This window comes from Aythya marila, assembly GCF_965140915.1.
Source record: "Aythya marila genome assembly, chromosome: 1".
Taxonomy (NCBI): Eukaryota; Metazoa; Chordata; class Aves; order Anseriformes; family Anatidae; genus Aythya; species Aythya marila.
The window spans coordinates 31,710,245-31,731,058 of NC_139042.1; the positions used below are offsets into that span (position 1 = coordinate 31,710,245).

General features: G+C 41.3%; 1 protein-coding gene across 1 annotated transcript in view; it reads left to right on the top strand.

Annotated features, from left to right (window-relative positions):
• Window positions 1–5,707: 5,707 nt before the first annotated feature.
• The window catches only part of VWA8 (von Willebrand factor A domain containing 8), a 188,744-nt gene continuing 173,637 nt past the window's right edge, over window positions 5,708–20,814 (top strand). Inside the window, exons 1-2 of the mRNA XM_082784877.1 lie at window positions 5,708–5,905; window positions 15,210–15,287. Coding sequence (XP_082641003.1) covers window positions 5,776–5,905; window positions 15,210–15,287 — 208 coding nt within the window. The 5' untranslated portion in view covers window positions 5,708–5,775. The remainder of the gene's footprint in view (window positions 5,906–15,209; window positions 15,288–20,814) is intronic.

A 20,814-nucleotide genomic window follows, 5' to 3' on the forward strand; every position in this document is an offset into this window, starting at 1 on the left:
TTTTCATTTTTCTACAGTTAAACAACTATGGATATGAAACAGAAACAACTCTCCCACCCCAGAGTCCCAATACTGCATAGGCAAAATAGCACAGATCCCCCTACTACTCAAAGTAACAGCATGAGTGAAGCAGACAGTCTATCTTTGGTGGATCTCTCCACTGTTTCTGTCAGCAGCAGAATACAGGGAGCTCTAGTGTTGCCCAGGACTTGCAAAACATAATGGTCATGGTGCTTTCAGTTCGTCTTAACCTCATCCTTCATGACTTCTGCTCTCAGTCTACATGGATGTGACATCTTCTAGTAGTGCCCCCCTTCCCATTTGAGCTCCTTGTGCTCAACTCACCTCATTTTAACCATCCCTTCAGGCTTGGCTCCTTACCCCTCTGCTTCCCCAGCCTATGGAAAGGAGGAGGAAGACCACCAAAAGCACATCAGAGCCTCTTTGTCTGCAGCACTCCCTGGTTTTGAAGGAGAAATAAGAGGGGCAAAACCAGTTTTCAGAAATTCAGGATTCAGTAAAAATTGGGGTCATCAAGCAGCAGCTTTCTGAATGACTCCCTGAGCAGAATTCCAGCCCTGGTTCTAAAGCAGAGAAATAGCAAAGCTTCTGGTGCAAGAAATAGCTTCATGTGGGTAAAACCATATGCAGTTTTATCAGGCGGGATGGAGGTTTTATTCTTCCCTAGTCTCCCTTCACCCTTCAACAGAACCAGAAAAGGTAGTACACATTTCCCTCATGGGATGTGGCTGCTGAGTTGTGTAGCCTTCCCAGACATATAGGGGTTACAGCCACTATTGAGCAAAATACTTTTTTTTTTTTTTTTTTTTTTTCTTTTCTGAAAAGTGGCTAAGCTATTTTTGTTCAAGTTTTCAAAAGAAGTCTTCAGCCTCAGGCTGAAATTCAGCATGAGAAACTTCTGCCCAAATTATTAAAGAATGGTGGCGTTACAAACTACTGAAAACAGATGGAGTTGGGCATAAGAAATTACAGATGCCATCACTTAGGGCCTTCATACTCCAAGCATTTACATGTATATTGTAACACATATATGGATGTGAATATGCAGTGGTATTTTGCATAATATTTGCTTTTCTTACATTCTACATTGCTTTTAAAAAAAAATGTGCAGGCTTTATGACTGCAGTAATGATCTTCAAGGAATGTACTTCTAAGCATAATGTACTTCCAAGTCCATATGTACTTCCTAGCTTGAGGCTGCTAGGTCAACCTTAGCTGCTCTAGTGAGCAATCAGATGGCAAGCAGCTCCTTACCTGAATGTCATTACTTCTTACCAAAAAAAAAAAAAATCTATAATGACCTTATCCTTACTTGCTGTTTTCGTTCAGTGTAACAGTTCAAACAGCATAATATAACACAGAGGGAGGGTTCTGAACACATACTAAGAAAGCTAATGGAGTGAATGTTAATTTCTTGAAAGATGTCATACAAACAAAGAACAAAAACCTTTCAACCCTTAACTGAAGAGGCGGTAATTATACACTCGTCTAGGGTGGAAAATCTATTATAAACACCATTTGTAGTACAAAACCTAGCTTTGAATCTAGCCTATTTTATAGCTGTGCAGAAGAAAAAGGTTGATATTCTAATAATCAAGAGATGTACAGAAAGAAATTGTTAATGAAAGCCAGTTTGGCAAAAATCAGGAGACAAGAAAAGACAGTTTACATTAGAAACTTAGTATCTTATTTGTTGGTCTATTCTCAAAATCAACTTAGATTAAAACAGGGGACAAATTTAGGGTTCCGTCAACAAAGGAACAGCTGTGCATTTCCATTTTGATTTGATTTATGTTGTTCCAAATTGCTTCCATATAAGAGAAGCACCTTCTGGTATTAGAGAGACTTTCATTATTGTAAATTAAAGTGGCTTCATGGAAATCTGTACTTAAATTTGTTCACAACTGACATAAACCAGAAGAAAACAAGCTGGACTCTCTCTGCATCTAAAGCAAGCCAGCAATGATTACAGATAGCTTGGGAAAACAACTACACATTTTAAGTGAAGAAAACTAATTTTGCCTGACTAAAAAGAGATATAAAAGTAATCTCTTGATCTCAGGAATGAAAATTATCGGTAAGCAAGGTCTGTCTCTAGGGCTTGTCCTCTGTAGAATAACCAGATGGAACCCACAACACTGGTGAATTGTGTGAGTTCTTCCTTCTTTGCCTCTTCACACCGTCTGGACATAGTTTCAAAGGAGTTTAACATTAGACCTACCCTCTAGACACAAATTTAACAGTAAATGAAGACTGACTTATTATTTTAGTTCAACCGTAACACTTGGGTGAAATTCAGGCCTCACTGCACTCAAGAGAATATTTCCTACAAACTTTAGATTAAAACCAGGATTTCATCTCAGCTGTCTTCTATGCTGTTGTGTAGGAGAACTGACTGTAAGTAGGCAAAGATGGTGCATTGTTCTTGCTAGTCTGCACCTGTGTCTAATTTTGTCTTGCAGCAAGAGCTATGCACCGAAGTAGATGACAGCTACTACAGAGATGAGTCTGGAAGCTGTCAACTCAGAGATGCCTTCTGAGCTCTCATCCCTTGGAATAAGTTCTTTTCGGTTTAATCAAAGGAAAAGTATTTTTGTTAAGAAACTTCACGTTCCGAATAAGAATGCTGTTAGGCTAGGGAACGAAAATATGAAATAGCTGTTTGTTACCAGTGTTGTAAATCATCTCTGAAAGCCTTCCCAAACACGCCAGATGCAGACTGCTAAATCCTTCCACTTCATGACAAGACTGAACTACTTCTCGAATGATGCTTTCAATAGAGAGGAGTGAGTAAGTACCATGTATGTAAATCATGTATGCACGCACACAGCCCTCAGTTATGGTTAGCAAGGGAAGCAGATGCCATATTCAAGCAATAATGTAATATTGTATAGCTACGTAGAATAGGACAAAGTAGGTTCTAAACACTCACATTATTAAATCATACTAAAATGTTCACTGGTGTAACAACTGATAATATAGCAAAAACAATGCAAAATTCAAGTTGTGCATCTAATTGCTTGCATACATGTGTATATGCATGTATACATTCAATAAAATGTCCATGCTCATAATTATGCACAGAGATAACAACATTTCCATTACAACTTTCCCAGCAATGGTTTGACAGTCGGTAAATATGCTTTACTTTTGCTGCAAATGGAAAGTTTGAGGCTGCACATAAGGCTGAATTTGAAGTTTTGGAAAAGCTGACTAATTTAGAATTTTAAGATAATACTTTAAAAAGCAAAACATTTTATAGATACATGACTCAGAAATGACTGAAATTTAAAGCATTTAGCTTGACAGGTATATATATACATATATACACACATAGAGGCAGAAAAAGGCTTTCTTTTACTGTGTGAAATTACTGTGAATCTGTACAAAATTTTGAAAACTGTCTTTATTTCTAGTATAGCATAAAATCTATTTGGTATTCAGGTTATGTATTTAATTGCTTGGATACTTGTTGCAATTACTACCATTTATTATTCTATAAATATGACAGAGAATCAATGTAATCTTCTAATTAAATATCCTAGAGTGCAAATATATTTTCATAAATTATTCTATTGTTATTGCACCTCATTGGCATTCTACTTGACTCTTGCTTAGCCTATCTCAGAAACACAGAATGGCTAAGGTTGGAAGGGACCTCTGGAGGTGCCCAGTGCTCAGCCGCCTGCCCAGCACAGAAGTGCTGCCTGGTGCTCAGAGGGAGCCTCCTGCCTGCCCCTTGGTGCCCACTGCCCCTGGCCTGGCGCTGGGCACCCCTGAACAGAGCCTGGCTGCGGCCTCTTTGCCCCCTCCCTGCGGGGATTCCCAGCCCTGGGGAGATCCCCCTGAGCCTCCTCTTCTCCAGGCTGAGCAGTCCCAGCTCTCCTGGCCTCTGCTCATAGGAGACGTGCTCCAGGCCCTTCCTCATCAGGGTGGCCCTTCACAGGGCTCTCTACAGCATGTCCAGGTCTCTCCTATTTTGGGGGCCCAGAAGCAGATGCAGAACTCCAGATGCTATCTTTAGCCTCCTGCATTCATGATTTGACTTTTCAAGAAATTAGGGCAATATCCATAAAAAGGATGTTTCGATTTATTTTACTCTGCCTTAGATCCAGAAAGCAGGTTCACAGACCTATATTAGGTACTCAGAATAGAATTTACACCCAATCAGCATGGCAGCCAACGTGAAGCACTAAAGATCACTAAATCTCACAGCTTTGAAATGTTTAGAGCACCTAATGCTGAGCTGCAGAAATTCATATAGTCTTGTTATATGATCATATGCAGAAATGCATATAGGCTCGTTATATGATCATATGCAAAAATACATATGATCATATATGCAATATGCATATCGCATATATTCATAACTCAGAACATCTTTTTTTGGGCTTAGAAGTCTAAATTGCCTATGTTTAAATAGATGATTAACTTCCTCTTTAGCAGTTGTCCTTTGGGATAATTGTTCAATGCTTAAAAGAGGCACGAAATGGGAAATTTATTGGAGGAAACTTCTCCCAGCCCTGTGGATACTGAGATACCAAAAAAATGAAGTACAGGTAACAAAGATGGTGACTTGACTGGCTTTGATCTTCAGTTAAGCTCTTTATTTATCTTCTTACTAGTGCTAAGATCCAAGTCTAGTGGATTTTCTTTGAAACTAGTCCTAAACCATTTTTTTTTTGACATTTTGGACCTAATGGAAGTTTCAGTCTTTAACAAAATACTTTTCAATATATTCAAGACCAGCAACATTAGTTAAAATGTGAAAATTTTGAACTGTATTGTCATACCATTACCTTTATAAGTCTCATATCTGAACACTGTGTGTAAAATATCACACCAGAGGAACTTCAGTGTTGGTTTAAATTCTTCACGAGTGACAAAAAATTATTTTTTTCCAATGTATTGAAGAGGGGACAGCAGGGCACATGAATTTAGCAAGCTGTGACAGAATCTGAGAAATTAGAAAATACCTTTTACATGTAAATTTATGGTAGGAGCTGCTCCCCATATGTTGTTTTCCAGGGTGTTTTAAACCTTTATTAAGTGTTTTACAGACTTCAGACACTTCATATAAAAATCATGTCTTTCTCATAGCTACCACTCCAAGCATCCTTTCTGAAAAAAAACTTAACCTGCCATCTGATACATCAATACCTCTTTTTTTTTTTTTTTTTTTTAATGCCTTGCTTCACATTGATAAATTCCTGCCTTTCCTACTTAAAAGCTTCAAACTTTGAACTGTTTCTTTGTGAAGCTGTGGGGCATGGTTAACTGCTTAAAGGAGACATAGCAGATTAAGTTCTCTCTACGAGTAGCCCCGTGCAGTGTTTGCTAGGGTGTATGTCTGCATTTCGGTGCAGCTGTGTAGCCCACCCAGCAGGGTTTGGGACTCTGCTTTGAGGGGAGCAGCCCTCCCTTTCCTAAGGGACGCGGAGAAGCGATTGCATTTCGCATTCAAGCAGCGGCCAGGAGAGCTGGGGCTGCTCAGCCTGGAGAAGAAGAGGCTCAGGGGGACCCCCCCAAGACCTGGGAGGACTTGAAGGGACGGGACAAGCCGCTCGCAGCCCCCCACCTCCCCTCTTGCCCCGCTGCAGGCTCGCCCCAACGCCCTCCCCGGCCGCCGCTGAGCCCGGCTGTAGTTTCCGGCGGGGCGCTGTGCTGCGGCGCTTCCCTCCCCTTCCCTTCCCCTTCTTCCCTTCCCCTCCTTCCCCTCTTTCCCTGCCCGGGCCCGGCTGCCTGCCCTCGGCCATGCAGCGGCAGCTGCTGTGCCTGGGCGGCGGGGCCGGGGCCCCCGCAGCGCGCAGGGTCCGCCTGCTCCTGCGGCAGCTGCTGGCGCCGCGGCCCGGCCGCCCGGAGCTGCGGGCGCTGCACGGCTCAGGTAACGCTGCCCCCGCAGCCCCCTGCCCCGGGTTTAGCCGGGGGTGTGTGTGTGTGTGTGCCCCCCAGCCCTCGGGGGAGCCCCGAGGGTTGGGCTGGGGGCTTGTGGTGCTGGGTGCCGGGCTGAGGCTCTCCGTAGCTTCTCCTTTAGTATCTCTCACCCCTGGAGAAGCAGGAGGAGAGCAGGAGGAGCCCCTGCTGTGAGTTGTGTACTGCAGAGGTTCAGTGCATCCCATGCCTGTGTCTTCGGGCTTTGGCACGCCACGAAGGCAAAGCTGCTGTCGTTGCTCCCAAGGCAGACGCATGTATGAGTTTCTGGAAGAGGATTCCCAAAAACGCTGGTCACAGCGCTGGGGTTGACCTTGAGCTCGCTCCATGACGTGAAGGCTGCCCTGGGCTGCCCTGGGTATCCTCTGGTGCCCTCCGAGACAGGTGACGGCCCTGTGAGGAGCTGGGCTGGGGGTCGGAAGCAGGGACATATGCCACGGGTGGCTGGAGCTTTTTGGGATGAAAGCCAAAAGCATCAAAACTGCTAAACATAGAGGGATGATGAGCGGCCGTGTGTTGACAAAACAGAGTCACCGAGAGGCAGCTCTGGTGGCCGGGCACTCGCTAAAGCTCTTAGTTACACCCCTTACACACCATTTGCCTCCACTTTTGTTTCCTGAGTTTGTGTATTAGTTTCCTGAGTTCATTTCTTACACGTGTTTGCTTCTTGCACCCCATTACTGGGATGACTAACGTTGTGAACAAGGAGAAATTCAGTGAAATAAAGCAGTAGCAAATGCAGTATTACTATAGGTACTTCATACAGTACGGTAAAATTCAGTGTTTTGGGACATAACTGACTGTAACTTAGCAATATTCATGAATATGCTGGATATGTGTATGAATAGTAAAAGTATTCCCAGTTACAATTAATGAGTTTTGGTAGGAGGATTTAAATCTCGTGCCTCAAAGCTCTAGACAGTGTTGTAGTTAGAGACAGGGAAAGATGTGACATTAGAGCTATTTGCTGTCTCAGGTGCTGAGACACCTCAGTCATCATAGTGGTTTGAGGCCTTGATGTTAGGATTGCTATTCTTCATTTTCTTTTTGTGCTTTTTTTTCTCTCCCCATTTTATTTTAAAGATGCTCGCATGTCCTCTTGTAAGCCCTACTGGCCCTCTGAGACTACTGAGGATCTGAAAAGATGGTGTCAAGTGTTGTATGCAATATATGTTTCTGCTATTTCTGTGGGGCTGCACTAATTGTGAGTCCTGCTGTAACAAGTGTCAAGGTTGCGTGTCTCTTCCCTCCTGAAAAATAAAATATTTTCAAAGGGCTGGAAGCTGTTAACAGTCAGGTAAACAGCAAATTGTTGCGTGCACAGTAATTTGGATCTGACATCCCTGCCAGGTCTGATTTGCTCTCTGTGAAGGTACTTTTTAAGTTTAAGGGAGAAACTGTTATCTGGTTTTGTCCTGTTGTATGTGAAGGAGTCATGCTCAGCTTTTCAGCTCTGTCTTGACAACGCAAATTTGGCTTGCTGGTGCCTGGGGAAGTGCTGGAGCTATTTAGTGGTAAAGAGAAATCTCAGAGTGCAACATTGAGGCACACGGTGATCAAAGGGTAACTGGAGTAGCTAGGAAGGGTTTGGGCTTGCACAACTTAGTTAATGAGGAAAACCTGATTTATAGGAGTAAATATCACAGAAGGCTGTTGCTCTAATATTCATTTTTTTAATGCAGGTTTCATGTTTCCTTCCAAAAGACTGGAGAAAAATCAAGATCTTACAGACTACAGTGTTGTTTGTGATTAATTATTATTTTAAACACATTTTTTAGCTGAGCAAAGTGCAGTTCTCTGGACCTCAGTTAACTGGCATTTAATTACTTTCATCTGTCTATCTGTATGTAATAGAAAACTTTCAAAAAAAATCTGATGAAGTAGGCGATATCGGAGATGTTTTAAGGCGTTGGAGGAAACAAAGGCTGAATTTGGTGAGAAATTAACAGATTAAAAAAAACACCACCACACATAGTTGTGTTTTAAGCCTAAAAGGTGTCAATAATACATACAGGAGGTTTTGTCTGCTGGATGTAACCCAGACAATTGTGAATACTGTATCAGACTTCAAAGTCCTGTAATGTTAATTGTCAGTATACAAATCTAAGTGATTGTGGTAAATATTTGTCATCTGAAAGAAGACTGTGAATGGGAGGTTTTTTATTATTATTTTGCTTTGTCCAGGTCTATCACTTTCCAAAACCAAACGATGTGGTTGATGATGGAAGTTCACGCACATTTCCCTTTTCTGACTTTACCTGGGTCATTATCTTGTTGGAGTTCAAAATGTTGACAGCTGGGAGTGTGGTTCTGGCAATACCTTGTTCATTCACAAAACTACAGCAAGGCCTTATGAATGGTTGCAGTGCCATCACAACTGAGAAGGCAGCGAATGGAAACAGGGGCTTTTAAAGCCAGTTGTCCGTGGACTCATGCCTGAGTTATTTAAAATTATTCTAACATTTAAGAGAGGAAAGGTTGGTGGCAAAAAAATGTGTCTTTTATTAGAGTCACTGATATAGCTGGAAGAAAGGGATGAGCTGTCAAGCAGATAACCTTCAGGGTATACATGGTCTTTGGTAGGCTTTCACAGTTCTCATGAGTAAATGTCAGTAAATAGCTTCTGAGTTTTAATATTTGGCAGTTGTTCAAAATTCAAGTTTTCCTGTTTAGCAGCTGTTACAATCAAGGTACGTGTCAGTGTGTTTTGCAAGTCCTGCCTGCTTTAATCCAGAAGGCTGAAGCTGAACCTGCTTGGCAAACTCAGGGGCTTCCCAAATAGTTGCGTAGGAGATGCCATGGTGAATTTTGAAGGCTCTGTTGTCTAATTTGTTACCTTTACAGTAAATAGGAACTTCTCAAAACAGCTTAAAGCAGCAGAACTAGGATTCTGGACTCGAGGAGTGTGGACTTTTGCTTATTTGGGAGATTTGGGAGGCAGAATCCCTCGGATAACAACCAGGTGCCTGGGAGAGGTGAGCCTTTTTTAAAGAAGCCTTAATGACAGCTCAGGAGCAAATGATCCTGCAGTGCAGGAGGATCTGGTCTTTCAGCAGCAAATGCTTGGCCAAGCAGGGAACCTCTCAATGAACTAAAGCACAATGAAGGATCATACAAAAATGGCACAAGGAATAAGGAGAGGCAACAGAAGAGGACTTTAAAGAAGTACCATTTAATATGCATGGACAAAATCCTTCCTGTATGACAAGCTGTGGATCTTGAGTCCAGAAAGACCGAGATAAACTTGAGGACTGGATCAAGAGAAACCTGAAAAAGTTTAAGAAGAAGTGTGAAGTCCTGCCACTGGTCTTAAGTAGCAGCTTTGCAGAAAAGGACGTGGGGTTGCAGTGGGCGTGTGGTTGAATATGACCTGATGCTTCACTCTTATAGAGAATAAAGCAAACTACAGGTAGGGCTTTGTTAGGAGGAGAATGGGCAACGCGAGGGAGAGTCCATAGCTTGAAGGCACACCTGGAATCCTGTGTCCAGTTGTGGGTTCCCTAATTCTAGGCAAATTCTGAGAAGCTGATGAAATCTGCTGGAGGATTACCAAAGTTGTCAGGGGCTCAGAGCACCTGCTGGTGAGGAGAAGCTGAGCGGACTGGGTTTGTTAGTCTTACATGGAGAAGCCTAAGGGAGGAGAAAACTATTTGCAACTTCCAGTTATAATTACAAAGATGAAACCTAACTATTTAATAGGGATGGATAATATAGCAAGAGGCAGTGCTTGCAAATTGAGGCTTGGGAGGTTCAGGCTGGGCAAGAGGACAAACCTTTTTCACTAGGAGAGTGGTGCAGCAGGGCAGGAGGTTAGCTGGAAGGGTTGTGGACTCACCATCCGTGAAGGGTTCTGAGACTCCATCAGACAGAGCCAAAGTGGGTCTGACCCAGTCTGGTTGTAAGCTGATGTTGAGCAGGAAGCTGGAGAAGCTGACCTTCAGAGTCCCTGCCAACCAGCATTTATAAGATTTTTTTGATAACTGATGAAATGAACAGTTTAGCATTTCTTTGACATGGCAAGCATACTGCTAGGACATACTCTGAAATGTGCATATCAAGCATTCGTGAGATCCTCATTGCATTAAACATATTTAAAACTTTCATTTCACATCTTAAAACTTGTGCAACTGAGCACTGTCAGTGTCCCTGCCTTTAGGTTCTGCTGGTGGCCCAAATGAGAAATAGCTCTAGGCTAAGAAATGATTGTAAGCTTCTGTCAGGGCTAGATGTCACAGAAGTTTCCACATTCACATTGTTGATCCTCAAAAAATACACAGAAATGGAGGAAAAGGATCGCTTCCTAGAGTAAGCACAAAGATTTTGTTTTAGTGACACTTTGAACTTACTTCAGTAAAGAGGACCACTAGGCTAAAGTAGGTAATTGAAAAATCAAAAAATTAGAAAATTAGGAAGTCTAACAAAAATGTTGGGTAAAAAGTGAGTAATGTTCAAATGTTATGTTTGAAGTCATTATTTTGCTTTCTTAGAAATAAAGGAGAAACCAATTATTTTGTTCAGAAAAAAAAAAAAGCGACTTAAATGAGTTTTTTTTTTTTGCTTAAGTTGGAGATGGGCTTTGCTGTGTAGACTCCCAGCTATTTCAGTGCTGTCAGCCTGCGGTGTCACAGCGGCAGCAGGTAAGCTCTACCTCATCTGTATGTGACAAGAGTGCGGGAGCAAACCTGGTGAGTGCAGGGAGTGTGTTTCTGTCTGTGACACCAATGTGTTTCAGAGGCTGCCAGTACCCACACAAGATGCAGGATTAGTTTTGATGTTACCCAGTGACTGGGTACGACGTTTGCAGCCATGAAGATGCCCAGCAAGAGCCAGCGTGAAATGAGAGAAATCAGTTGAGTAGACATGGCTGCTTTTCTTCCTGAAGAAAGTATTCAGAAAGGTTGAGTACAAATATGATTTGAAAGTGTTTCTGTTTCTTAAAAAAAAGTTGGCTTCTCAAAGATGAGGGCAGACAACCTTTTCTGTGCTCTTATGCACATGTGCTGGATAAGTACCAGCTGAAAGCTATGTTTTTTCTTCTTTTTCTTCATATTATAGTGAAATGAAGACCTGAAAATACACAGTTGTATGTAATTTAGAGATTGAATTTCTCTCTAGTAAGTGTGATCTAGTCCTGTAGAAATTAATGTTAGCGAGCCTTAGCACCTTTCCGGTTTTAATATGCTTTTGCAGGCTCCACGCAGGTGGATGGTCACATGAAAGCATCCATGGGGGGTGAGAAGAGAGGTCCATCGAGTCCTCCTGTTGTGTATCAGAGCTGTTGGTGGGAGATGCTGGAGAAGGAGCTCAGGGTGTCTGTGCAGCAATGCTCTGCCAAAGGGCTTGGCCAGCCTCCATCTGCTGCCTCTGTGCCATGGGGGCTTGGAGCAAGGGCTGGTGCCTTTCCCTTTCAGTGGACCGAGGGGAAGAAATAGGCCTGAATTCACCTGAAGAACACTTCTTTTTTTAATGGGGAAAAAGCAAACGTGTGTATTCATATTGTTACCTACCTGAAATGCAGCTGTGAAGAAGAGAGAACAGCAAATTCAGTGTGTTGCGGTTTCTGGCTAGCTGCATATACACATTAGTCCCCATTTCATGAGGGATGCAATGCAGACCTCTCCTATCATGTAGTAGAAAGAGGTCACTGCATGTATTGAGACTGTTTTCCTATCTCCTTGATTCAGAGAGTCTCCTCAAGGTCCCATTACTGGGTCATTGTAGTTATGTGCCCCCAATTGCTGACCCATATTGCTCTTAAACTACCTGCTGTGTCTTTATGTTGACAACCTGCTGTATGGGATGTCGCACTTACCTTTAGATTCTGGCTTATTTTTGCTTTGTTTTAGCAGGCGTGGCTCTTTGTACATCAGGCACTGCTTGTATTCCACTGTCTTCCCCAAAGACCGTGGTGACCAAGATTACTATTTTCTGCGTGGGAGATGAGAAACCAGGGCACATCGTCACCTCCTCACCTCTACAGCTTTTGTCCACAACAGTGCAGCAGGAGCTTTTGAGCTGGGCTGGAGTATTTATAGGGTGTGCCATAGTTTGCAGCAGAGACGAATCGCTTGGGATACACGTTCCCAAATTGTGAATTTTGCTGATTTTAACACCACAGCTCTACCAGGCAGGCTGTTGTCTGTTCCTTGCCAGCTGGTGAAACATTGGGAAGAGCCTATCTGGGGTGATATCTCTGCTCAAAGAGTTCAGAAACGCAGTGGAAATGGAATAACCAAACATGAGACTTCAGAATAAGTACAGAAGAAACAAATGAGACAAGAAAATCTAGCCCAGGTGGAAGCGTGTGATAAGATTAGTGGGCTAATCCCCCCTGTGCTCATTTAGCTAAGAAGAGAGACTCTGCTGTCTTGGTTCGTTATTGCTTCAAGTTCTCTTAAACACTGTTAGTATTTTTGCTTTGTGGACAGATGCAAGTTTGAGGCAACGTTTGTCTCCAGCCAGCAACAAAGCTGTCTGAAGCCAAATGCACTTTGTGTTAGGGATTTGGTGTGCTTAGCTCTCTCCACCTCTTTCCTGTAGCTCCCTCCCACCCCAATTTTCACTAAAATACCTAGGGTCCACTGATGGCTGGAATACTTGCTGAATTTCTGGAAACGCTAAGATGTGTTGGCCAGGGATTAGCATCTTATAGCCTGACATAAATACCACCAGAAGAGATGAATTCTCCATTTTTCACCTCGACCTAATTAATTTTTATTATTTTTTTTTAAGTAGAGGAAAGCAGCTAAGGCTTTTCAGGGCTGTGCCAATAAAATAGGTGATTAAAACTCTCTTGTGTAGACGATATCATCGTTGCAGTGTATTAGAGCAGTCTGACACCTTGTTGTTTTGGCATCTGGCATCTTGTCCCGCCTGTGTTTTGGAAGGCTGCGTATGCATGAAAGAGTATTTACAGTTGGAGCTGAGGTGATTCAAGCTAGAAGCTCATTAGTCATACACTCTTGTCTCCTTGCATGTTGGCTGGGGAATGGTGAGAAAATAAACTGGCACTAATTTCCTGAGGATATCTCAGGCAACCTGCTCTTTTTAGAATGTTAAAATTCTTCCGAGCTGAGCTAATGAGAGAGGTGTCAATTTTTTGCAGGAAGCAGTGGGCCTCTAGGATGCTTTCCTCAACTCGGAGGCATTTTGGTAAACCCTTCAGCCGTTTCCCAGTGCGAAGGAATGGATGGAGCTGCAGCAGAAGAAAGGGAATGGGAGGCGATGCCTGTGCTGTAAAATAGTATTTCTTGGTTTAAAACTTAAGAGAAGTGGACGAAACCCTGGGAGTGTCAAAGCCTACAGTGTCTCTTAATACCTGTGGTGGATGTGTTTTTTCTCTGGCAGCTCTCTGGGTTAAATTTAATTTAATTTAAAATATGTAAGAGTTCACAGAACCTGCTCCGGGCAGGGAGAGGGGGGGACTGCTTGGTGCCACTTGGCCTTAGGACCAGGGATGGACCCTTGGCTGCCATTTACATGGCAGCATTGCTGTTGTGTCCCACTTTCTGGAAAGCCATTTGAGCACTGGATCATTGCATAAAATGTGGGAACAACCACCAACAGGCCATCTGCTGTCAATATTTTATAGAAAAAAAAAAATGGTGGGCTAAGTATTTGGGCTTGGGGGGGCTACATAAAAACCCAATTGCAGGCATATATGTCTGGCTGCGAATCCCAGTCTCAGGGGCATGGTTGAGCACTTAAATTTGGGAGTAAGTCACCTGCATTGCTTTCTTCATGGCTTCCTGTTTGTTGCTGTAGGTGATGCCTCGCTGGCTGTATGAACCTAGTCCTACATGTGTAGTGTTTCCTATGGGTGGTGTGGATAGCATCAGAGCATGAATTCTCAGTCCTGTGAGATCTGTGGTTACACCTGGGTATACCAGTAACAAACTGCATTGGAGTGCACAAGTATAGTCACTGGTGATTGAAAGGAGAGCCACCGTATGCATGGCAGCAGTTTTGGTTGCCTCTGTTGGTTTGGACAAGCTTCCTCTTCAGCATCACCCTCTCTGTTTCCAGCATTAGCCTTCTGAACTCATCGACTCCTTAGGTAGTGCTGGACCCAGGCAACTGGAAGCTGCCTCCTCTTGGATGCTGCCGGACAGAATAACAAAAGGATTTGTGGAGTTGGATCTTGTTCACGGGCTACGTCTTTCCTATGTCCCGTTTCTCAGAAAAACACAAGCATAAACAGTTCTAAAACTTGGCCTCAGTTCATGGAAAGGTGGTGTAATCAGAGTGCTGTGGCAAAACTGCACCCAGAGCACAGTCACTGTAATCCCCTCCATCCTCACTACAGTGCCTGTTAGGCAGTGAAGGTGGCGTTATCTCCAATAACAGGAATGGCAAAAACATCATTTTTTCTGGAGTCATCTTAGCTTTGTGGTCTTAATGCTTCAGAACTTGTTTGCATGGCCCAGATGGTCTTGAAAAAAAAAAAAAATGAAAACTTTGAGTTTGTTACCACTCTGCAGCTCATTTTCTTGGCCTCGTGGGTTTTGGCTGTAGTGATGTTTTTCTGTGTGACCACTGCCTTCTTGGTGCTCGCCCATTTCCTGGCTGCAAACTAGATTTCAGTTCTGATTTCCATGAGAAAGTACACAGGGCATGCCTTGCGATTGAATTGGAGCCTGCCAGTGCAGAAAGACAGATAAGACAGGCAGGTCCTAGTAAGTGGCCAGTAAACAAAATGGCGGGTACTTTAGTGCTAGTGAAATCCAGAGCAAGACATGCTCAAGACCTCTCAGACCCTGAAAAGGTGCCAAATTCTACAGCTGCGTAGTCAGGGAGTGCAGGAAGGGCCCATTGGTATGAATATATTGTTTTGTACCTCCAAGAGACACCGTTTCAGGCTGCCTGAATACCCAAGAAAATTATCATCCCTAGAAGTTTTCCTCAGTGCTATTTCTGGAGCCAGACAAGGATTTCATTTAAAGAAGTCAGCAATGGTATCTGGAAGAGGGTTCTTTGGCGAGTTTGACTTCCATAGCTCCCAACAAAGTAAGTTATGGTTATAACAATTAAAGGGAAAAGCTGAGGAACATTAATTGAATGTAAATTCTACGTGTACCTGATCTATCAAGAGACAGCAGAGCCTAATTAGTTCTCAAACACTTTGGAGGCTGCTCTGTGAATACATAATCAGCCTTACAATAGCAGGTTTATGTTGTAAACTTAATATAAACATATTTTACCCTTTGCAAGTTTCTAGGAAATAAAAGGCTTTTTTCTCTCTCTGTTTTATTTTTTAGGTGATGCTGTCACTATTGGAGATGTGTCCTTTAAACTCAAAACACCGAAGAACCCAGAACTTGTTCCACAGAACTACAGTAAGAATCTGTTTTCCATGTGAATTGGTATCGAGGCTTTGTTCTAACAACTTTTACATCTTCTAAGCACCCCACTGACTTTACTGAAATTATCTAAGAAATGTGTTTTGAAAAAGCATGCACATTGGGGAAGGCTATCTTTACTGAGTACATATAACCTATATAACCTGCTATAACCCTTATTTTGAATCCCTTAATTTTTACTGTAAGTTGTCGCGTTAGTCAGTGGGATGGTAGAAGGACTCATGTATGCTTACATATTTTCTCATCCACCAATTTCTTCTAAAAATACTACAGTAATCTCAAACTGATCATAAAACTGTGGCAGTTTAAGATTATTGAGATTAAGATTATTATTCAGTTGCAACATGATTATATTTCTTAGGAGTTTTCTGCTATATGAGAGATGTATGAGATTTTTCTACTGTGATATTTAGTATTTCCAGATTTTCATGTTATTGTTGTAAGCAAATGATCTTCAAAATCCATCAAGTTGATGAGAAGTCAGTAAAAAGTACAATCACACACTAAAAAAGTACAATCAAATACTTAGCCAAAGTCATTGCTCACTATGCAAAATAGCAATGTGCCTATGTATACTTACAATCGATTCACATTATGTTTTGGTACCTTATTAAAAAATACCAACTGTTCATAGCCACCTGTATTTCCTCCTCTTTGTTTGTTGAGACTACACACATCTGAGCTTTTTCTTTTTGTACCGTGGATCAGTGAATGAGTCAGGCTAGGAGATGGTTGTGGCATCTCCTAGCGCAGTACGGGCCAACTCTTTCCTGTGGATCCAAAACGGTCACTTACTATTTCACATATGGATGTCTAAAACAAAATAAAACAACAAACAAACAAACAAAAGCAACTGATTATTCCACCCAGATCAATTTTCAAATCAAACCCAAGCACACGTGCTATTCTAAAGGGGTACATAGGTCGTACACTATGTTTAGAGATGGCCACACGCTGAGAAATCCCAGGCCCTGTTCTTACTGGGCCTGCAAGTTCCTACAGCTTGAGTGTAGTCGTTCACTTCAAGTGAATTTGCTTTCCAACATGTCTAGATTAATTCCATGACGTTTGAGGAGGACACCAAGAAAACTGCAGGGTGATTTGGGGTGTGTGTGTCTGTTTTGTATTTTGGATGGGAAGGTGGGTAGTTCTTGTGTTTTGGGGTACAGGTGTGCAGCGAGTGCTCCTGGCACTGGGTCAGAAAAGGCAGGAGCTGCCGCGTGGAGGTTTATATTGTTGCATTCTTAGGTAATAGTGCCAAAGTTCATCAGACATTCCTTGTTTTGTAATAACTGTGGGTTAGTAGACTTGTGTTACTATTGCCGTGTTTCAACTAATTCCTTAACTATCCTCTTTGAGAAATGCAGTCCTTCGTCCTGAAGCGAATCTTTCTGCAACTTCCTTGCACTTAGGATAAACTTCAGGTGCATAAATAATAAATGTGTATTGACCTGTTTGTCTTTCGAGAAGTGTAGCAGGAACAGCAAAAAGGAGATTTAATTTGTGTTCAGTCAGTGATTAGTTTGAGGCCTGCCAGACAGCTCTGCACTGGGGCTGGGGACTTCTTCCCTCTAATTCCCAGAGGCACGAGGCCATGACACTTTCCTGCCAGGTGATGTAAGGTACCAAAGATGTCCTATGGCGTGTGTCACTCCTTGTTTTTACAGGGTAGCCCACGGAGAAAGAGTTGCTGTTTTAGACTGTACTAATACTTCCCATACCTTGTGAGCTCCCTAGGAACATGGCCAAACAGTTGAGAAATGCTGCTCTGTGATACTACTTTTTATAGCCTCTCAAACTATAAACTATACGGGTTTTTTTTCATCACTGTTTCCTATGCTTATTTTATCATCCTGATCACAAACGAAGTACATTGGATCAGAGTACTCATTGACCTGGACAACCATTTTTCTTATTTACATTTCTTTTGTGTTATTTTGCTTTCTGATTTTCTGTGCTGTACCAAATGTGTTAATTTTAACAATGCCTCTCTGCCTTCCACTTTTCCATACCTTGGCAGTCCTTATTACATGCTTTGGTAAATCTGTGCTTTCCTGCAACATAAATGTTAGCTCTGTGTGACAACAACAGCATCTCTTTCAGTTCTTTGGACTGGAAAAGTAAGAGTGTGAAAACATGGTAGAATCAAATCAGAAGATTTTTTTAGTTAGTGATTATAAGAAGGAAAAAGTGGTTGAAAACTAGTTTCAGTTTCGTGAAACTGTACAAATTTATGGGATTTTAGCTAAAATCTGTTTCTACAACTAAAAGTGAAATTTATTAGCAAATATTGCATGTATTATTAGTTGCTTCTCTTGTAAGGTAATCATAATTGCAAGAAGCCTGTCATGCTTGAAATATTGTTGTTCATCCGTATTCACGTACTTAATAGTATGATTATTTGAGGTATATGGTTTTGCTTATAAATCTAAGTATTAAAGTAGCTAAATGAAATCAAGTAAAATCAATTTCTAATACTTCAGTACTTTTTTTTTTATTTGTTCAGTTTCTATTTAGGAAATTTTTATACTTCAATTGTTAAGTTTTATATTTATTTAGTATGGAGAACAAAGTTTACTCCCTTAGTGAAATTCAGTTGATTATATTGATGCCATGTAAATTTTATCTTCCTTTTGAGGCACTTAGAGAATATAAACATTACTTTCAGAGCACGTTTTTTAAGTGAGTTTTTGGTTTACTGTGTGAAAGATTGTGCTGTAGATACAGGATGTCTTGGTGTAAAACAAACTTGCATATTTGTGTTCATCTGTAAACTAATATGTCCTATCTTTTAAAATGCTTTAATAGTAGCTAATACTGAATTTAAAATGATCAAGATACTTACCTCAATTCCTTTAAACTAATACTAGGAATAGTTTGACCACCCAGGTAAGTGGGAAATTCCCCTGAAGATGTCTGGAGTCACTTAGCCCTTGTAATGTTTGCAAAGGAGAAAGAACTAAGAGGAGGGAACTGAGGCAGTTAGAGTTCATTTACTGGTACTGCAAATAACTCCTATCTAGCTCATCATATGTGTAGGGTAAGCTTCTGCTCTTGCTATTCTGCCAGATAATAACTATGGTAAAATTCAGTAATGTTGGAAGTGCATATCTATAATTTACAGTGAATTTTAGGGATGTTATAACTTATTCTATACTCAGCAGTATTATTCTAGGCTTAAAAACAGCCTTAGGAATCTGTAAAAATAAAATAAAATGCTAACACAATAAGGAACATTAATGTATTAAGTACCTACAAAACCCTGGCTTTGTCATTTTGTCACATAATTGATACCAAAATACTGTATTCTTTGTGTTACCAAATTAAACTGATTTTTTAAAGTCCTTTTTTGAACCTTGTTACATTTTATAGAAACGCATAGGATGTGTGCTGCTGGTTACCTTCTGTTTTCATGTCCTTGGTTTTTAGGCTTATGATAGGTATGTACAGCCTCACTACGGAGTGCTCCATTATGTACGTTAATATAAAACATTAATTTGTTTTGCTATTGTCAGCCAATGGCTTTTTCTTGGAAGATAATAATTAAAGGTACATAAAATCTAAATTGTTCTTATTTCTTTTTATAAGTGACAAGTAAAAATGAGTCATACACAAGGGAATTTTGTTAATGGGGCTTCTGTCGTAACTATGTCTGACAGTCTGGAAAGCGGGCACTTATTTTTCTCTGCTTGTTCTTTTATCAGTTAAAATAAAACCTACATTTTTTAAATCTCACTGTGCCTGAAAAGCATGATAATTTCTTTCATTATACTTTGGAGAAACTTTTGTATGGCTTTCCATGACGGTTTAGATCTAAAATCGAATTATGAGAATGCAAATTATTATTTATTTTTTTTAAGGTTGAGTTCATCTCAGTGCACTGCTTTCGTTAATGGTTTCTGGAAATTTTATGAAAATGATGATGTACCTGATATTTCGTGTTTATTAATCTTGACAAAAAAATTCCTAGCATAGCTCTTCCAGTACACTTTGTTCGATGACAGTGGATCCTCGTTAGGGCAGGAAATGTGGCAGTGTGTTCGGCTGCAATGCCACGTGGGCTCCGCTCTCTGAGGGTGCAAATGCATTTGGGAATTTGGTTGAATACCTATTGCTGATAACTTTGTTGAATTGTGAAAGGTTAGTTTCAAAGAAATAGTGGTTTTATGCCATATGTTAGGAGTCTGAGCCTCTTCCCCTCAGAAGTGAAATGCGTGTATACCTTAAAGGGTTCAGCACTTCTTACTTGAGTGATAAATCTTAGTAGTTTGGTCAGTTGAGATATATGGGAGGCTTGGTAACGTGAGGAATTTAAACAGAAGGTTTTTGCATATAGTAAAGAAATACAAGAAGAAAATAGCACTAAATGGAATTATGTGGTTGAAGGGGATTGTTTTAATGTTGAGGAAATCAGGGCTATTTCTGTGTAGTAGGATCAGTGGTGTCAGCAGCTTCTTTTTTTTTCTGCTTCGTCTGAAAGCTCAGAATTGCCTGAACATTAAGATGCCTCCGTGTCCTTGTCCCAGAACGGTATGCACCGCTCGCAGAAGCAGAGAACAAGTGTGTGTGTTCAGTTCTTGCTTGACGGAGCCTCAGCTTTGTGCTGGAATGTGCCTTTCTCCTCTCTGTTTACTTTAAATCTGCAAGTTGCTGAATGCAACACATTACCGAGACAGGTTGGATTGCAGGGTGACTGTAATTTCATGTTAACAAAGATCTTTGTCATTACTTTTCTTCTTTCCTAGCAGAAGGAAAGATGTCTCTTGTCAGAGATGGTGATTATTTCAGCACTTAGTTTTCCTGTAGGCTTGCAACTGATATGCTACTTGCCTCTTAGCACCTAACCAAGAATCTTTAGGGCTTTTTTGTCAATAAAGCTCTGAATGTTTTGCACCATTATCCACATTTTGTCTATACCAAAAGTGATGCAGAGGGAGACAAATGGGCATAGAAACCTTCAGCAAAGGTCTGGGTGCAACTCAGAACCTTGTGCAGACTGTCCCTTGTGCCTCAGAGCAGGGTGAGCTGCATCCGAACCATTCCTGGTAGTTATTTGCCCTCTGTATTCTTACAGTGTGCTATCAGTGTAGATTCCAGAACCAGTCAACCAAAGAATTGCATGAATTGCTCCAAAATCAATTATTCTTTTGTGTGGGGAAAAAAAATATGTTTTGATACTACATTTAGACCTTTTTGGACACACTTCTAATTCATTGGGGTTCCCTCTGTCTACCATAACCATGATGTTCAGATTACTTTTTCTCTTTGCTGCATCTTGCATATTGGAAAACAATTGTTAAGATTTTCATTCATTTCTTTTCTAGGCTGAATTCCAGTAGCTTTACCTTCCCCTTGTCTTCTAAAATTTCTAGACGTACTTCTAGGTCTTTTCTAGAATTACTTGAATGTATCCATGCTGGATTGAGCTCTTGCACTCAAAAGCAGACATGATATGGTCCTCAAGCTGGACACTGAGCTACAGATAACTGCTCTGGCTGTGTAT